This window comes from Electrophorus electricus, chromosome 4, assembly GCF_041902795.1.
Source record: "Electrophorus electricus isolate QZ-2024a chromosome 4, ASM4190279v1, whole genome shotgun sequence".
NCBI classification, from domain to species: domain Eukaryota; kingdom Metazoa; phylum Chordata; class Actinopteri; order Gymnotiformes; family Gymnotidae; genus Electrophorus; species Electrophorus electricus.
Window position 1 is genome coordinate 33000001 of NC_137500.1, and position 19591 is coordinate 33019591.

At 45.8% G+C, this 19591-nt stretch overlaps 1 protein-coding gene across 1 annotated transcript in view; it reads left to right on the forward strand.

Moving 5' to 3' along the window:
• Positions 1-2807, forward strand: part of wnt10a (wingless-type MMTV integration site family, member 10a) — a 15887-nt gene extending 13080 nt beyond the window's left edge. The window contains exon 4 of the mRNA XM_027031575.3: positions 2099-2807. Coding sequence (XP_026887376.2) covers positions 2099-2566 — 468 coding nt within the window. The 3' untranslated portion in view covers positions 2567-2807. The remainder of the gene's footprint in view (positions 1-2098) is intronic.
• The last annotated feature ends 16784 nt before the right edge of the window (positions 2808-19591 follow it).

Sequence of the window (19591 nt, forward strand, 5' to 3'; positions counted from 1 at the left end):
AGAACAGGTGTTCTTTATTTAGACCAGACATTGTTTATCTAGAGGCCATGAATTCTTTTTCTAGACCAGACATTGTTTATCTGCAGACCAGGAATTCTTTATCTGGACCAGACATTGTTTATCTGGAGACCAGGAATTCTTTATCTGGACCAGACGTTGTTTATCTGGAGACCAGGAATTCTTTATCTAGACCAGACATTCTTTTTCTAGACCAGGTTTTCTTTATCTAGAACATTCTTAGCTCCAGTCCTGGAGAAGTTGTATCTGCTCCAGTTCACCTTTTCCAACTCATGAAGATAATTGATAACCGCGTGATAATTAACTGCTGAGTTGGACCAGGTGTGACCCTGAACAGGGCCGTGTTTCTCCACTGGGTCTACGCTGAGTTCCCTGTGGGTGAGAACATGTCTTTTGCTTTATGTGTCTCTGATGAAGCGTGTCCCATGGTGTCTGCTGAGATGCATGTCCTGACTCCATAAACATTAGAGCAGTCCGACGTATAGGTCTGATCTCTGATCTTCTCCCTCCGTCAGCTGGGATGGTACCGGCTGTGATGAAGCCCCCCGGACGAGCAAGGCTCCACTTCTTGTCTGTGCGTCATTTCCTGCACAGGTGAGCACACACACCTGTCCCCGGGAGGGGCTGCAGTCCTGGTGTGTTGTCTCCACTCTGATCATAGTGGCCTGGCGTCCAAACACAGACAGGTCCTCTCCCCTCTGCGGACGAGACTTGCCAATACCCCTCCCCCTCCCGGCTCACGGCGAAGGCGCGTGAATGTGTGTGTGCGTGAGCTTTGTGGGTGACCACTCTGAGAGTGCACAGCCTCTGTCTGCCCGGTCACTGCTGAGGATTTCCCTGATGAGAACATCCACACAAGGAGGAGCAAAGGGTTAACTGCACTGAGAGAGAAAGATAGAGAGGGAGAAGGAGAGAGAGTGCGTTGAAAATGTTGTTTGGTTGTGCAAATGTGTCTTGGAAGTGTCCTATCTTATTTTGAGTGTGGGAGGTTTGTTGTGATGAGCTGTTGTTAGCTTTGGCATATGTGTTGTTTGTGTGTGTGTGTGTGTGTGTGAGTGATATCAGTTGGCCTGGGTGTGTGCGATATTGTTATTTGGCCTGGGCGTGTGTGATATCATTTGGCATGGATGTGTGTGTGTGTGTGTGTGTGTGTGTATGTGTGTGATATCATTTGCCTGATTATATGAAAAGCTCTTGCTAGCTCCTTGCTAATGGCCTCTTTAGGTAAACGTAAACTGACTCCTCATACGCTGCAGATGTCAACGGTCGATAGTGGTCTCAAATATAACCACCAGCACCTATAGCACAGTTTAAAGAATGTATAAGTGTGTGTGTGTGTGTGTGTGTGTGTGTGTGTGTGTGTGTGTGTGTGTGTGTGTGTGTGTGTGACACCTGCTAGGAGAGACCTTCTCCCATGCTGAGTTTAGGAGAAGCTGTCATTACTGCAGCGTGTCTGGGGGAGGAACCCAACCCTGCTGAAGCACACGACCATGTTCCAACTATATCAGAAGCCCTGGGGAGAAAACACCATACAGAACCACCGCTCCAAACGCAACCTTCCAGTTTGACCAGACCAAATGGGAATTATCTCCCAGCCTGCACTGTGTCCCGGGGTGACTATGGTGTGGGCCGTGGCAGGGCGGAGGATGTATGGGGGGGGTGGAGTCTGTTGATAGGGGCGGGTGTCGGAGGATCTGTCAGTACCGAGGGTGGTCCCACTTCCTCGCCGTAATTGGATCTGAAAGTTTATAACTGGCACTGACAGACAGATGCATTGTCACACAGGAAGGGAGGTGTGAGAACTCCTGGGCCCCCGCCACACAGAACCTCGCATGTGTGCACCAGGGACGCTGACGCACACGGAAACCTGCTAAGTACTGCAAAATGGCTGTGATATTAACACAGCAAAACTATCACCCTATAAAACAGTGTAATGACTATTGAGATAAACGTCTGTCTTTCGGGGCATTAGTGACGTTAGCGCTGACTGTGACACACTTGAGACGCGTGGCTATGCTGGGGTTGCCAGGTACCCAGCGGTTGCCAGGTGTTGACCAGACTCTCCTCTGCTGTGTTGCAGGTGGTGGTGGACCACATGAGGAGGAAATGTAAGTGTCACGGGACGTCGGGCAGCTGCCAGCTGAAGACGTGTTGGCAGGTGACGCCCGAGTTCCGGTTGGTGGGCTCTCTGCTGAAAGAGCGCTTCCACACAGCCACGCTCATCAAGGCCCACAACCGCAACACGGGCCAGGTGGAGCACGCGCACCCGCCTCACCGTCGCCGGGCCAACAGCAACGACCTCGTCTACTTCGAGAAGTCGCCGGATTTCTGTGAGCGGGACCCGGCGCTGGACTCGGCAGGGACACAGGGCCGGATCTGCAACAAGACGAGCCACGGCATGGATAACTGTGAAAGCTTGTGCTGTGGACGGGGACACAACATACTGCAGCAGAGACGCAGTGAACGCTGTAACTGCAAGTTCCACTGGTGCTGCTATGTGGTGTGTGAGGAGTGCAGCGTAACGGAGTGGGTCAGCGTCTGCAAATGAGCCCCGCACTAACACGCCGGCCGCGCGGACGGAGACAGACGCAGGACAGCGGGGCGACGGCGAGCGCCAGCCGCTCAACAGAGACAGGGTGGAGGAACTGAGATGTAGCCAGTGCAGAACAGGTGTAGTCACACACGCCCCCACCCACATATGCTCCGTGTAAAGCCCGTCCCAGTAATTCTGTTGGAGAATTGGGACTTGCACTGTTTGTCATTTCAGAAAGTATTTTAAATTAAATAAGTTAGGGTTATTAATATATATATATATATATATATATATATATATATATATATATATATATATATATGTATACTGATGAGAGAGCACTCATTGCTGTTCTTATTTTTAATAAAATAACGGCTCATAGCACAACATAGCTGCATAGAATTCTGGTACGGAAAGAAGAATTCAGGGCACGTGATCCTGAGAGATTTTCAGCAGCTCAGTGATCGGAACACGACTCTGAAGAGTGTCCAACACCTGAGATTTCAACTCTACTGTGCGTTTGGGAATCAAGGAGCAGAGAAGAAGATATGCTATATTTAATGTTTAATATTCTCTATTTTTGCACAGACTGATTTATTAGAGTTCACTCCTAAACTCTCTCAGTGATGGTATTATATACATTTATTACCAGTTTTAAAAGCCAGCAGGTGCGTACACAAGTGCTTGGTGGTGGTATGAACATCATCTGTGCAGGAATAGATGCGGATCCTCCCAAAACTAAGGACGAGTTTCTTCGGTCCAGTCTGCCGAGACTGTTTGAAGTCGAGTGCTCTGTAAGACTGTCAGTCTGCCTGAAGGCTTTGTGCAGAAGGCACTTCCTGTTGACCAGTCCCTGTAATCCAACTGTCCAGTCACACACCTCCATGACCCCGTAGAAGGCAGGCTGGCGTGGAGGTGAGAGCTCCTCCTTTAAGCTCCATCTCATCCCTCTAGTGTGTTCCAGTGTTCACCAACACACCCTTTCAATCAGTCACCAGCTGCAATATCATTTATGGCCTCCCACGTTCACCCACGCAAGAGCTCTGATCAGCATCACCTCCGTAACCTTACCCCTTTCTCCCACATTTAGTGTCATCTACACTCACAAAGTGTTCAATGCTTCAAAAGGTGTTTTTTTTGTTTTGTTTTGTTCCAGCACACGGTGTCAGTATTAATGAGTAACTGACCTATATTAAACCACAGGGAGGTTACCAAGAGTTTACTCGGCATTGCAGCCTCTTGGCTTCGATGCCAGACCTGTGGAACGGAGAGCCTCACCCTTTACGAAACGTGATGATTTTCCAACCCTATCATTTTTACACGAGTGACGAGTCCGTAATCCTCACTGAACTCAAAGCTCCTGCAATGCAATAATCTCTTAATTATGAAACAAGTTTGGAGAGTGCGTTTGATTTAGGAGGAACCCTCCGGATCTGAAGCCTGTAGAGGGGAACCCCCACCAAAAACACGGGGGGGGGATTTTTGCTGTTTTGTTGACAAGAAGGAAAAATTGGTTTGGGTTGCTGAAAGCAAAGTGTTTTCCAGCACGCCCAGTCCAGAATGGACGTGTGTGTCTTACATATAAACTGGTTGGTCTTTCATATAAACTGGTTGGTGTTTTATATAAATATGGTGTTTTATATAAATATGGTGTTTTATATGGTTGGCGTGTCCCTCACTGTCATTGCTCATTCCAAAAGTCAAGCATTGTTAAGTTAAATTGACTGTTTGCACATTTCTATAGTAGTTCTGTTCTGGAGAGATGAAATGACTGACCTAATCCTCTGTGTGCGTCTAATGTAATAATATGCTTTTTTTAATTTATATACAATTGTATAATTTTTTAAGTTTGAATTTATAAGTTATTTTATTTTGAGGATAACTTAATATTTGACAAACAATAAAAGGAAGTTACGTTTTAAAGGGAATTCATTATAATCATGGCAATTTCTGACAACTTCAACAAAAAGATCTGCACAGGTCTAAGGTCTAAAGATCTGCACAGGTCTAAGGTTTAAAGATCTGCACAGGTCTAAGGTCTAAAGATCTGCACAGGCCAGGACTCAGAGACTCCCCCCCCCGCCCCCCGGCAGAACGTTTATCCTCCATACGGGAGCGATGTGCATCCAGAACACACAGACAGTGTGTTTGTTCATGCGTGACTATTCTCACATAACCAAACACAGAGACAAGGAGATGGTCAGGCACTAGGTGAGGAATTTCTGGCGGATTTCAGAGAGACGTTACGCTGTGAGAGTGTGTGTCTCTAACCTGCATGCATGGACACCGATGTCCCTGCATCCCAGTCCCCTGACAACCCAGTGCTATAGAACTTCCCCTAAAAGTGCTACCTTTTGTAGGACGTGTCTGTGTCTGTCAAACGGCCATTTCTATTCGCATCGTCCCGCGAATGAAGACCCGACACGTAGTGATTCATCTCAGCCCTTTATTGGAGCTGACAGTCCTGTTAGAGGCGTCTGGCGCTCCTCTGGCTGTGCCCGGCAGGAAGCCCCGTATGGCATCTAGACGAAACCTTTCATCCACAGTAAAAGCCATTACAGAGCTCTCGAGTCACTAGGCCCCAACGGGGCGCCTGTGTCTGATGTCTTTTGTCCCAGGAGGTGTGTGGAGACAGCCTTTATTTGGGGGTGCAATGTTTAAATACCATGGAGAAAATACCATGAATCTTAGAGCACTGGTGTCCCTGCGAGTTCTGGGAGCATCCTGTCCACACTTTCTGTCCACACACTAACGGGCTTCCGTCTACCACAGATTACAACACACGGCCGGATTAAATCGCTGTAACGAACTAACAAGACGGACAAGGAGTTTGTGTTGCTTTCCACAAACAACTATTAGCAGAGTCCACAGACGGAATGCGTGGGGATGAGGCTCCGATGGAGGGGGGCTGTACAAGAAGCCAGACGAGGGTTCGAATGCGTACAGGCAGAGTCCTGTGTCACCGTGGAGACGGTAGAAGTACAACCCTGTTCTGGTATCTGCATGCGGTCTCTGGCTTCGTGTTGTGGATGATTTGAGTACACAAGCTTTGACATAAACAACCTGCCGTGGTTTAAATCTCAGCCAGGACATCCTGTAAATATTACAATGACACAATGTGCCTTGTGGCACGGTTAAGAAGACACTCCTTAAAGAGGAGTGTCTGCCTAATGACTGAGTCCTTTTTCAGAAGATTATAAAATTATTGGATTATTTACTAGATAGCATCATCGTCTTTTAAAATATTTTAATAAACAGTATGTCAATAAAACACAATGTTTATTCACTGTCGAACACTGGAATATTGATTAGGTTCTCGGATCAATATGAAGCAGGCCGTCAGAGAGATCAGTTTGTTTGCCTTTAACTGACTCTTACGGCATGTTTACTATCACTTTATCTGAGTTACACGCACAAGTGGAACAGCATTCAGTAGTAAATGACCCTGGATGACCCATGTTTAACCTCTCAGCAGGCCTGCCTGCAAATGAAATGAACAGCCATGCACACAGGGGTCAAAGGTCATAGGTCGCAGGGATCAGAAACTAGTGAACAGCACTGAAGCTACTTCCATAAACACAAGTATGTGTTGTTTGCGTTCATTCACTGTTGATCACACTTGGGTTAGGCTTAAGGTTAGGGTCAGTTAGGGTTTGGGTTTGGATTAGGGTTAGGGTTAGGGTTAGGCACTTTTGACCGCTTTCTCCCTTTGAAAATCCAGAACTGTATGAACGCTGTGTTTGTGCTGAGGGATGGCAGAGGAGAGCGCAGATGTGCACGAAGACTGAAAGAGCGCAGGACAGAATCTCAGTACGAGCAGGAGAACAGGCCTGACATGAAAGAACTGTTCTGTGTTTCCCCCTGAGGGAGCTGAACAGGGGCTAGTCTCTACAAGCACCATGCACAGCAGACAGAGACAGATCACACACCACACACACACACACGCACACACTTCTCTTTACAGCCGGAGATAGACGGAGTTCTTCGTGTCTTAACTGTGCTGCCTGCACAGGGAGCAAAGGACATGCAGGGAGGTTGCGTGTGGCATGAGATCTGAACGCCACACGTTTGTTTGACCATGCTGGGGGGTTTTAAAGTCTACTGAGGGCCGTGTTTGGCTGCGTCCTTTAATTAGCTGTGTTCAAACACAGGTGAACCACACATGGCTTGGGTTAGTAAGCACAGGATTATAGGTACATGAAACAGCCAACATGAGAGATGTGTGTGTGTGTGTGTGTGTGTGTGTGTGTGTGTGTGTGTGTGTGTGTGTGTGTGTGTGTGTAGGAAGAAAAGTTCTTCTAAAAGGAAGAGACGAGAAGCAAGAGCTGGAATGTGTCAGCACCCTGGTCTCATTTTTATTCTGTTTCATTTTCCTTCAAATTTTGCTCATTCATGATCAAAGTAGCGTGAGGAAGCTACTGAGTCGTCATTCCATCATCACTGTGTGACTCACACAAAGTCACTGCCAGTAGACAATAAATGAATGATTTACAATTAAACATTTAGTGTACAACAGATTGGTTACGCAACTGAAATGAAACAGAAAACTTCGACGCTGAAGGGTGACACAAGAAACTCACCTTTTCCTATCAATCGCATGTGTGCGGAAAACCTTGGTCCTCCCTCCTCCATCTCCTCCTCCACCTTCTCCTCCACCTCTGGAGTAAAATAAACTCATTTCTTTTTCATTTTGTCCACTCCCACCTTAAATGTGAGAGGTTCAGATTCACTCTCCTCACTCCGTCTGATCTGTTGAGTAGAACTGTTGAATCCTGTACTTACAGTTTTCAGTACGTATCAACAGACATCAGTCTTTCCTCTTAGATGTCATCAACGCACCGGCAAGCTCAAGAAAACAAAAGCCCAAATGAGGCAGAACGAGGTTTGTGAGATGGTGCTTTTGCTGGCAGTCCCTTCCCTGCTGCGGATGAGCACTTCACACATACACAGCAGGGCAGACATGAGGTGCACAGAACACGAGGACTTCAGAACATCAACATGTGGCAACATGGACTGAGTCCATGGTCTTACCGAGCCCAGCGGAGCGTGTAATCTCCAACAGTTCTGACACTGCTCACCAATGCGCACCACTCTCTGTAGAGCACCTGTGGGTTATAGACTGTTTGTTTGTTTGTTTGTTTGTTTGTTTGTGGCATCTTTAAAGCAGACGTGCATTCCCTTGCTGTCACCTCCCTGTTTCAACACGAAATTTGGAGTGTCCGAATCTGGATTACATTTACTGTGGCTGCGCAGAGTCATGATCAGTAATCCACCCTTCACCCCTGTGAAAGCACAGCTGTACTGCAGAGGCTAAACACAACGCCAGACAGACTCATGACATCTTCTCTAAAATGTCCTTCTCAAATATTTCATATCAAGTTCAGTCAAATAATGGAATGTTATTTTGGCAAACATTCATTTTATCAAAGGAAAACACACCTGAGATCCTTCAGGTTTAACTCTTAGCAGATCTCAGATCAGCCACTGTGAAGAGAGAGCTCCTCCTCTGTCTGATCCCTTATACTCTGAGGTTTGGGCTTTGGTCTGAGCCCTGTCTTCAGCACAGTTGTCTTTGTCTGGGTGAACATTCACACATTACACAGCTCTCAACAGTAAGATCATACATTGTTCTACTCACCCAGTTTTCCGTCTCTGTGTGGTACCCACGTCCGGCCAGGCGTCAAACGCACGCATCCACACCAGATGAGTAGTCTCCCTGCAGTCCAGGAGACCTCTCAGCTTCTGGAAAATACCGGATCCGCGCTAACGTCACTGTTCGATTCTTCTAATTATCTAATTAGCATCAATGGCAGAAAGAGTGATAATTGATGTCTGGTATTGATTGAACACTGACAGGGGCCTGCAGGGGCATGTGTCAACACCATCTGAAGGTGTTTGGAGTGACTAGGGGCAAGGCAGGGATGCCGGAGTGCAGCTGGCATGGGCTGTGTGTTCAAACACTGATCAGCAGGGTTGACTGTTTCCTCACTACGTCTGCTATAACGGGACCAGAGGCAGCATGGGTAGGTCCCACGTGTAAAACCGTCAGCTGTTGTTACCCCTCCGTGGGAATACACACATCCTACTGAGTACTGAATGAGAACTTCCATCTTACTGAATGGCTACTGAATAAATGCTAGAAACGAATCAGAAACCAGAGTGCTAAAATGTGGCTTTAAAAAATTATCTAAAAGAAGTCATGGGATACAAATCTCATAGAAAAGCTCCAGGTAGAGTTTTGTAAAGATCCTAGAAGGACATTGTGCTGCAAATCTGGCCCGAGCAGAAGTGGGGGACGTTCCTCTCACTCTGCCCATCTTAAAAGTCTTTGAAATTCCATTTCCACTTCCACATCTAAGTCAGACACACACACACACACACACACACACACATACACACACACACAGACTCCTGTCACCACACAGCACATCTGAGTAAGGACCTACACACACACACACACAAACACACACCCTCAGACCCATCAAAGCAAAACACCTTCACAGTACAGTTCACTCCACCCTCTGAAAACCACATCTTAAATGATAAATAAAACCCACCAAAGGAACACATTACTAACTGGATCAGTGACATTTCATCCATTACTAACTTGTTATAAACTATTGAACAGATAACACATTTTAGCAGATTATCTTATTAAAATTAAAAGACTCCTAGAAAGACACTTAACAGTGTACAGACGTAGTGCCCATAACCTGGAGACAGAAACACTGGACGTCCAGAGATCAGATGTACAGTCAGAGCAGTTTAGGAGAAACAGGGACAGAGTAACACTCTGTGTGTGTGTGTGTGTGTGTGTGTGTGTGTGTGTGTGTGTGTGTGTGTGTGTGTGTGTGTGTGTGTGTGTGAGAGTGTGTGAGAGTGTGTGTGAGTGTGTGTGAGGGTGTGTGTTTGTGTGTTTGTGTGTGTGTGTGTGTAGGTCCTTACTCAGATGTGCTGTGTGGTGACAGGAGTCTGTGTGTGTGTGTATTTGTGTGTGTGTGTGTGTGTGTGTGTGTGTGTGTGTGTGTGTGTGTGTGTGTGTGTGTGTGTGTGTGAGTGTGCGTGTGTGAGTTTGTGTATGTGAGTGTGTGTGAGTGTGTGTGTGTGTGTGTGTGTGTGTGAGAGTGTGTGTGTGAGTGTGTGTGTGTGCAAGTGTGTGAGTGTTTGTGTGTGTGTGAGTGTGTATGTGAGTGTGTGTGTGTGTGTGTGTGTGTGTGTGTGTGTGTGTGTGTGTGAGAGTGTGTGTGTGTGAGAGTGTGTGTGAGTGTGTGTGAGTGTGTGTGTATGTGGGTGTGTGTATGTGTGTGTGTGTGTGTTCAGTACAGGGTGCTTTAGTCTCTGAACATGTAATAGCCGTTCTTCACATGCACCACTGAATGTCTCATATACATGTTTAACGCCACCGCTGTGAAACAAACTGAGTTTATTTGTGGTTTCTTAGAAAACTGAATTTGGGTCCTTTGAGTTCCTCCAAGTTTGCTATCTTAAACTTGTTTCTTTTTTATTGCGTTTTACAGAGTTTCATAGTGTTTTATAGTGTTTCATAGTGTTTTATAGTGTTTCATAGTGTTTTAGTGTTTTCAACCTACTTGACTTTTGGAAGGGGTTTGTCCTCCTACGGCTTTATGAGCTCAGACTACGACTGTTCGCACAAAGGCAGAGTGACACATCACCACATTCCTGCTCTTTCTGCTGAATTAAACATTAAATCTTGCAGGAGATGAGCGCACAGAGGCTGTGTGGCCCTACAGTGCAAAAACCAGACCCAGCCCTCTGGACCAGTACTGAATCAGTCCTGGGGGTCCCTCTGTGGTCCGTTGGAGTGGGAGTTCTGTGTTCTCTCTTTCTCTCTCTCTCTCTCTCTCTCTCTCTCTCTCTCTCTCTCTCTCTCTCTCTCTCTGATTCCATTTTCTCAGGTCCATGTTTTGCTCTTCCACTCAGAGTTCACTCCGTGTTCCAGTCTGCGTGTGGTCATTATCGCCTTGAGAGTCTCACGTGTTCTACGTCAGATCTTCAGAAATGAACACACGTTTTCTTACATCACCAGCTAGTCTGGTGCTCTCCTGTATAGCTGCTGTTCAGTGTTCAGTGAATCAGTGATTCTGTGTGTCAGACTTCTGTTTCAAGAGTCTGAGATTCATTTCTAGACTCTGGGATTAGTCTCTAGAATCCAAGATTCATTTTTAGACTAGGAGATTAGTCTCTAGACTCTGAGATTAGTTTCTAGACTCTGAGATTAGTTTTTACACTTTGAGAGTAGTCTCCAGACTTTGGGATTAGTCTTTAGACACTGATATTAGTCTCTAAAGCCTAAGATTAGTCTTTAGACACTGAGATTAGTCTCTAGACCCTAAAATTAGTCTCTAGACTCTGGGATTAGTCTCTAGACTCTAAGATTAGTTTGCTCTTTAGTGCCGCCACATATATTTTTGGGTATATAGCCCCTGTGCATATATTCCACCACTGTATATAACGTGTGTGTGTGTGTATGTGTGCATGTGTGTGTGTGTGTGTGTGTGTGTGTGTGTGTGTGTGTGTTTTGCAGCTAGTTAACCATCTAGTTAACCATCTTAGGAATGGTGCCCTTGGAAGCGTACACTGGAAGTCTTTATGAAGAAGTCTTTATGAAGTTACTATGAAGTCTTTATGACGTCTTTATGAAAAAGCCTTCATGAGGTCTTTATGAAGAAGTATTTATGAGGTCTTTATGAAGTCTTTATGAAGTTACTATGAAGTCTTTAAGAAGTCTTTATGAGGAAGTCTTTTACAACAGGAAGTACAAGGCTCTGAACACACAACACTGCCGCCATCTGAATGCTGTTGCAGGTTAACGTTCATTTCTGCAGTGGATCTTTTGTATATTTTTCTGTGGAACATGAATACGGAGTAGCAGAGCTCTGTGAGGACACGTGTGTGTTCAACCTCTCTGCTCAGTGTGACTCTTGGTGAGGCTGGTTGTAATCAGCTCTGCAGGAACACACAGTGCTCCACTCTGAGGGGTGAATGCACAGCCATGGACCATTTTATCAGCTGTCAGGGAGTAAAGAAAGCTGGAATAGTTTCCTTTGTCTTATTCTGGAGAGAGTTTAGTAGATACTTGGACAATTTCACCCATGATTGCTCTAAAACACAGGAATGCTCTTAAGAGAGTTAGTGTTGGAAAATAACTTTTTATCCTGTGTCATGTGCATATTTTTAGCTTCTGTCTGGTGTTTTGAAGACTTTAGAATGTAGGCAGCTGGAACTACAGCCCCCAGCATCCTGCCCTACTACGCACTGGCATAATTAAAAATCACTCCTTAAAATGTTTGAAAGTGGCACATGCAGTGTGGAGCAGAGCTGAGCAGAGGAGAGCAGAGTGCCCCTGCCTGTACCATCTGGGCCAGACTCTCTCTCTCTGTGTATGTCTCTCTCTATGTGTATCTCTCTCTGTCTCTCTCTCTCTATGTGTATGTCTCTCTCTCTCTCTGTATGTCTCTCTCTCTCTATGTGTATGTCTCTCTCTCTCTCTCTCTCTCTCTCTCTCTCTCTCTCTCTCTCTCTCTCCCCCTCTGATCCCTGTCCTGAATCTTTGATCTAAGTTATCTCTGCTAAATGAGTTAAATTGCTGCATCATCAACCAACCCTTCAAAACGTCTAAAGACTATAATTAGTAATTCCAGCATTAATAACCCATACCGTCCGGGCAGCTTTGCCCTTTAATCTTCAGATCTCTGTCCTTTTTTCTTCCCGCCTGTTTTCCTTCTGTGTTTTTTTCTCCACTGACTGACCCACACTGGCCACAGGCTGTGGCGTGCGGCTGGCCAGCAGGAAATCACAGAGTGAGTTAAGGGTGAGGGCTAGGCTGCTGTAGGCCCCTGAACATTCTGGAAATACTATGATGTTCTGGAAGATATTCACAGTTTTTTTTACTTTATGTCTGTTTGTTCAGAAATGCTCACTTAGGCAAGAGCAACTGTCATGAGGAAAACACTCTCCCTCAGTGGAGGACTTCTGAACAGCCAGTGATGTGAGGGGGTGCAAGACATGATCACAGAGACATTATGGCTCTGCTCACCCTGTACACCCTACACACCCTGATACACACCCTACTACACACCCTACTACACACACTCATCACAGAGACATTATGGCTCTGCTCACCCTGTATACCCTACACACCCTGATACACACCCTACTGCACACCCTACTACACACACTCATCACAGAGACATTATGGCTCTGCTCACCCTGTATACCCTACACACCCTGATACACACCCTATTACACACCCTACTACACACCCCACTACACACACTCATCACAGAGACATGACTCTGCTCACCCTGTACACCCTACACACCCTGATACACATCCTTATACACATCCTCATACACACCCTGATACACACCCTGATACACACCTGTTACATAACTGATACATACCCTGCTACACACCCTGCTATACACCCTGTTACACAGCCTGATACACAGCCTGATACACACTCTGTTATACACCTGTTACACAGCATGATACATACCCTGATACACACCCTGCTACACACCCTGATGTACACCCTGATACACACCTGTTACACACCTGATACATACCCTGATACACACCCTGCTAAACACTCTGTTACACAGCCTGATACACACCCTGTTACACAGCTTGATACACACCCTGCTATACACCTGTTACACAGCGTGATACACACCCTGCTAAACACTCTGTTACACACCCTGCTACACACCCTGATACACAGCCTGATACACACCCTGCTATACACCTGTTACACAGCGTGATACATACCCTGATACATACCCTGATACACACCCTGCTACACACCCTGATACACAGCCTGATACACAGCCTGATACACACCCTGTTACATACCCTGTTAGACACCTGTAATCAACCCAGCACATTTTGCCAGCTGTGTGACATGACCAACCTGTCCTGGGATGTTTTCTTTGGAAGAGTCTGGTACTGTTCCTCGAAAACAAAACTTTGATGTCACTTGCTGATTTGAGTTCCTTTTTGTGATCTCATGACTCAGCGCATCAGAACAATACGCATGAGTTGGAAAGCGCTGCACAGGTGCCTCGAGGCTTGGTCAGCTGCAGCAGGCATCTACATCACAGCACACTGACATGTCAACTGTGCACCCAGAACACTTATACAAACGCAGCAGAGTGTCATGTCTACATGAGAGGGCATGAATAACGCTGTCACTGGTCTTGGAAATCTTTTATATGCTGCGATGGCAGCAATAAAAAATCCTCTTATTGCAAATGAGAGTCATAACAGGCAACAACAAAACCATTGGTCTCTTTAGGTTATTGACCTCTCCTGGTTGGGAGCTCGGTTCATGTTCTGCCATCTCACACCTGCAGCACGGCGCAGGGGACCACTCAGCTGGGCCGGCCAGGCCGGCCGGGTACCCTCGTGCTGCACCCGCCCCAGACCGTGTGCTAGCCACTGCAGTGAGGCCAGCTGCAGCAGCAGGGTGATGTGAGCCAGACGCAGGGCTCAGTGCCAGTTCTGCTCCCTCAAACAAAAGTCCAGGCAGCCCTGCAAAGACCTGCACAGACCTGCGCAGACCTGCGCAGACCTGCACAGTGAGATCCATGAACATTCCTGGAATTCTTCGTCTTTCTGCAACCGCTGCTGTTACATGCACAGATGCTACATACACACTCCTCCCAAATCCAGACACTGCTGATTCACAATAAACTCTGATAATAGTTTATTTTTCCATTTTGCAGTGTGACCCAGGCAACCTACATAAGCGTGTTTAAGGGAGAAACCAAAATGAGTCTGGCCATGTTACAGAGTGTACTCTGGCCCAGTTACAGAGTTTATCTGACTCAGTTATGGAGTGTACTCTGGCTATATTGCAGAGTGTACTTTGGCCCAGTTACGGAGTGTAATCTGGCCCAGTTACGAAGTCTAATCTGGCCCAGTTACAGAGTGTACTCTGGGCCAGTTATGGACTGAACTCTGGCCCAGTTACAGAGTGTACTCTGGCCGTGTTACGGGGTGTACTCTGGCTATGTTATGAAGTTTATTCTGTGCATGTTACGGAGTGTACTCTGGCCCAGTTACGGAATGAATTCTGGTCATGTCAAACTACAGTGTTTTATGTGACAGTTTCTCTGACTCTGAATCTTTTCACAAACTTTCCTGGGGAAGCCCCTACTACTCCCCAACTCCACCCCTACCTCACTTATACCCCACCCACATAAACCCACACACACACACACACACACCCCCCCATGGCCTGCAGGTAACCAGCCTGGGGAAGGGAACCCAGTCATGAACTTTACCCCTGCCTCTCTCCCACCCCACCCACACAGACCCCCCACAAATACCCAGCACCACCTGCACACACCACCAGCCCCTGCCTATCCCCAGCACATTCTCAGCCCCACACTGCTGCACAGCTTGGAGAAACAGCAGCACTCTGGGTAAAAGAGGCAAAAAGAGAGAGAATGAGACCGATGCTCCCAGAGAGGCCTGACAGCACACACTGTGTTTGATCTTCAGGCTCTCTCTCTGTCTCTGTCCTCACAGGGCACAGGGTCACACCTGTGATGCTTCTCCCCGTGTCTCCACACTGACGTCTCATATGTTTCGCACAGATACCTTCTAGGGAAGTATAATATGTTTAAGATGCCATTACCACAGCAAGTATTTATTTATTCTTTTATTTTATTTTTGTAATTCATCTCAGCAGAGGGCAATGCTAATTTGCCTCTGATGGGTTTGACTTTCTGGGCCCTAAGCAGTTCTGGGGAGATGACATGCGTCTGCACACACAATAGACCTCAGCCATCTGGAGCCAACTTCTTTTGTGGGGGGATATGACATCAGGGTGTTGTCTTACACACACACACACACACACACACACACAGGGGAGAAGGAGTTAGTTCAGAGGGCTTGGCTATGCACAATCCGTCACATTTATACCCTTCATCCTCAGGTGTCAACCACAACAGAGAAGGCCCTCCATGCCTGTGTGTTTGACTGATGAACACTCATAGTCTTAACTGACATCTCTCCAGTTGGTGAAAATGGAGGAGCTTTTAGAAAACAGAGACGTCTCTCTCAACGATCATACAGCAATTTACAGCGATTAAATATTACAGCGATGCATGGGTGTACCTAGATTACAGTTTACAGCGATGCATGGTTGTAACTAGATTATAGATTACAGCGATGCATGGGTGTACCTAGATTACAGATTACAGCGATGCATGGGTGTACCTAGATTACAGATTACAGCGATGCATGGTTGTACCTAGATTACAGTTTACAGCGATGCATGAGTGTACCTAGATTACATATTACAGCGATGCATGGTTGTACCTAGATTACAGTTTACAGCGATGCATGAGTGTACCTAGATTACAGATTACAGCGATGCATGGTTGTACCTAGATTACAGTTTACAGCGATGCATGGTTGTAACTAGATTATAGATTACAGCGATGCATGGGTGTACCTAGATTACAGATTACAGCGATGCATGAGTGTACCTAGATTACATATTACAGCGATGCATGGTTGTACCTAGATTACATATTACAGCGATGCATGGGTGTACCTAGATTACAGATTACAGCGATGCATGGGTGTACCTAGATTACAGATTACAGCGATGCATGGGTGTACATAGAATACAAATTACAGTGATGCATGGGTGTGCCTAGATTACATATTACATTGATGCATGGGTGTACCTATATTACATATTACAGTGATGCATGGGTGTACCTAGAGCAGTTAGATGCCCAGTGAGTACTAGGGCAGTTAGATGCCCAGTGAGTACCAGGGCAGTTAGATGCCCAGTGAGTACCAGGGCAGTTAGATGCCCAGTGAGCACCAGGGCAGTTATATGCCCAGTGAGTACCAGGGCAGTTAGATGCCCAGTGAGCACCAGGGCAGTTAGATGCCCAGTGAGCACCAGGGCAGTTATATGCCCAGTGAGTACCAGGGCAGTTAGATGCCCAGTGAGTACCAGGGCAGTCCTAATGCTCTCCTTTCTTTTGCTTGGTGCCAACTTGGTGGTTGAACATAAAGAAAGTGAGTCAGTTTGCGAGAAACAGGAATCACATGTTGCCTACATGTTGTTAAAATGATGGAGAGAACATAAGAAGAGATATCTGGGAAACAGGATGACAAGAGTGAGACCATGTGGAGATATGAATCAGAAACCGAGAATGAGACTGTGTGGCGATATGAATCAGAAACCGAGAATGAGACTGTGTGGAGATATGAATCGGACACAGAGAGTGAGACTGTGTGGAGATATGAATCAGACACTGAGAGTGAGACTGTGTGGAGATATGAATCAGACACCAAAAGTGAGACCGTGTGGAGATATGAATCAGACACCGATAGTGAGACTGTGTGGAGATATGAATCAGACACCGAGAGTGAGACTGTGTGGAGATATGAATCAGACACCGATAGTGAGACTGTGTGGAGATATGAATCAGACACCGAGAGTGAGACTGTGTGGAGATATGAATCAGACACCGAGAGTGAGACCATGTGGAGATATGAATCATCTCTTATTCTAAAGTGAGAGGGGTCTCTGCCTCTTTGAATGCAGTAGTTTGATTTGTTAACAGCTGATATGGAAGACAACAGCATTACAAAGACTTACATACAGAGGAAGAGGAGGGCTAAAGAAGGCATGAGTGAAGGAGTGAGTGTGTATACAAATGAATGAATGAGTTTGTAAATAAGTGAGGGAGTCGAGTGTGTATGTAACTGAGCTAATGTATGTGTTAGTGAGTGAATGAATGAATCAGTAAGTAGGTAAGCAAATAATAAGTGAATTAGCATGTGTCCATGTTAATAAGTCTGTGTGTGTTTGAGTGTGTGCATATGTGTGTGTGTGTGTGTATGTGAGTGTGTGTGAGAGTGTGTGTATGTGTTTTAGAGAGAGAGAGAGTGGGTGTGAGTACACGTGTGTATGTGTGTGTGTGTTTTAGAGTGTGTGTGTGTGTGTGTGTGTGTGTGTGTGTGTACTAGACTGTGGAGTGCTCATGGAGTGGTAAAAGCAGGTCTGTAATGGAGCAGCAGAGGTTCTCATTATCTCCACACTGTTCTCTCATGTGGTCACACAGCTGCAAGTGGTGTGTCCCAACCCTGCCGTACAGGGGACTTTCCACCAGAGTGAGAGAGAGAGGGAGTGAGGGAGAGAGGGAGAGAGGGAGTGAGGGAGAGATAGAAAGAAAGAGGGGGGAGGGGTGCCTTTATCACAATCTTCCAACATTCTCTGTAGCATTTCTGTTGTTTAAGTGTAGTGTTCACTAGCATATCAGTGGTAGAATAGCATATTAAAACACAGGCACTAGGACACACCCACCGAGATGCAGATCAGCAGCTGATTGGTGATGCGTGTTCAGAGCTCTGAGCTCTAGGACATCGAGTGTATCGTATAACAGTGTGGGCGACGAAGCACACACAGGCTTAATGAGTCATATGATTCTCACCTCAGGTCAAGATCTTCCGTCTCAAAGCAGTGGAAGCAGGAACGCTAATGCCAGTTTACTCCGTGGGTCTCCGAGGCCGCGGAGGTGAGGGGAAATATATCTACACAGTAAAGGCACTGAGAGAGTGAAACGTGGTCCAAGCCAAAATCCTCAGAGTTTACTTTCAGTGAGTAGACAGTGTATCAGATTATTAAGAGAAATTATCAGTGTATCAGATTATCAGTGTATCAGAGTTTCAGGCACAGGCGCAAACTTTGGCTGCCCTGTAAAAACATTCCAGTCAGTGGCATCTCTAATTGTTTTCAGTTGAAAGATTTACCTGAGCACATGGGAGCGTTTTTCATCAGCTGCATTCCCTAATCATCTGGTTCCTATGACAAAACAAATGCTTCTATTTAGTGAGTTTCATCTAGACTACAGATCTAGAAGACTTGTGCAGAACTCTCCTACAACAATGATCTCTGTCTGTCAGTCCGGGTATCACTTTATCACTTTAGTTTTTTTTCTGTATCAACAGAAGAAGAATTCATCAATCACTTCTCCTCTTGTTTTTGGTTTACCAAGTGAATCTTGTTCTATCACTGAGAAGGACATCTCTCTCTCTCTCTCTCTCTCTCTCTCTCTCTTGCTTTCTTTCTCTCTAGAGTTAAATGAAGTACACAAATTCTGTACTTGAGCAAAAGTAGACATCATTGTTATTCAGTGAAGATAAGATTGATCCCCAAGGGGGGAAATTCAGGTAATTACAGTGAACAGTGAACAGTGAACATTACTCAGTGAACAGTGAACTGTGAACATTACTCCATGAACAGTGAACATTACTCAATGAACAGTGAACAGTGAATGTTACTCCATGAACAGTGAACATTACTCAATGAACAGTGAACAGTGAATGTTACTCCATGAACAGTGAACATTACTCAATGAACAGTGAACAGTGAATGTTTCTCCATGAACAGTGAACATTACTCAATGAACAGTGAACAGTGAATGTTACTCAGTGAACAGTGAACAGTGAACGTTACTCAGTGAACAGTGAGAGGCCCATACAAACTAAACTATCTAAACTATGAGTTAAAGTACAAGCACTGAAGATGAATTCAGTACAGAAAGCAGGAATCTTGGTTTTCATGTGATGAACACTAGGTGTCAATTATCATGTAGAAGAGTGAAGAATTGCATTACACGTGACATAATCAGACACTCCACACTTTCTGTCTTTGTCTCCATGTCTGTTTGTATGTCTGTTTCTGTCTGCGCCTGTCTGTCTTTATTATCTGTGCCTTCTGACTTCAAGATTGCACTGTATGAGAGGTGAAAGGAATGTGCCCCTGGCTGACACAATGCTGAGGTTCCCTTTGACCACCTCTACTTTTCCTGTCCTGTTTAAACAAGTTAGGGTTACGTTACATAAATAAGACCGGATCTGTGTGAACGGTACGTATTCAGGTCATTTTGTACGGCCTTAATTGTCAAATCAACCCCTTCATGACTTTCCATGTCCAACATATCGACTCAATTTTGGTGATGAGATCATGTTGCTCAGGCAACA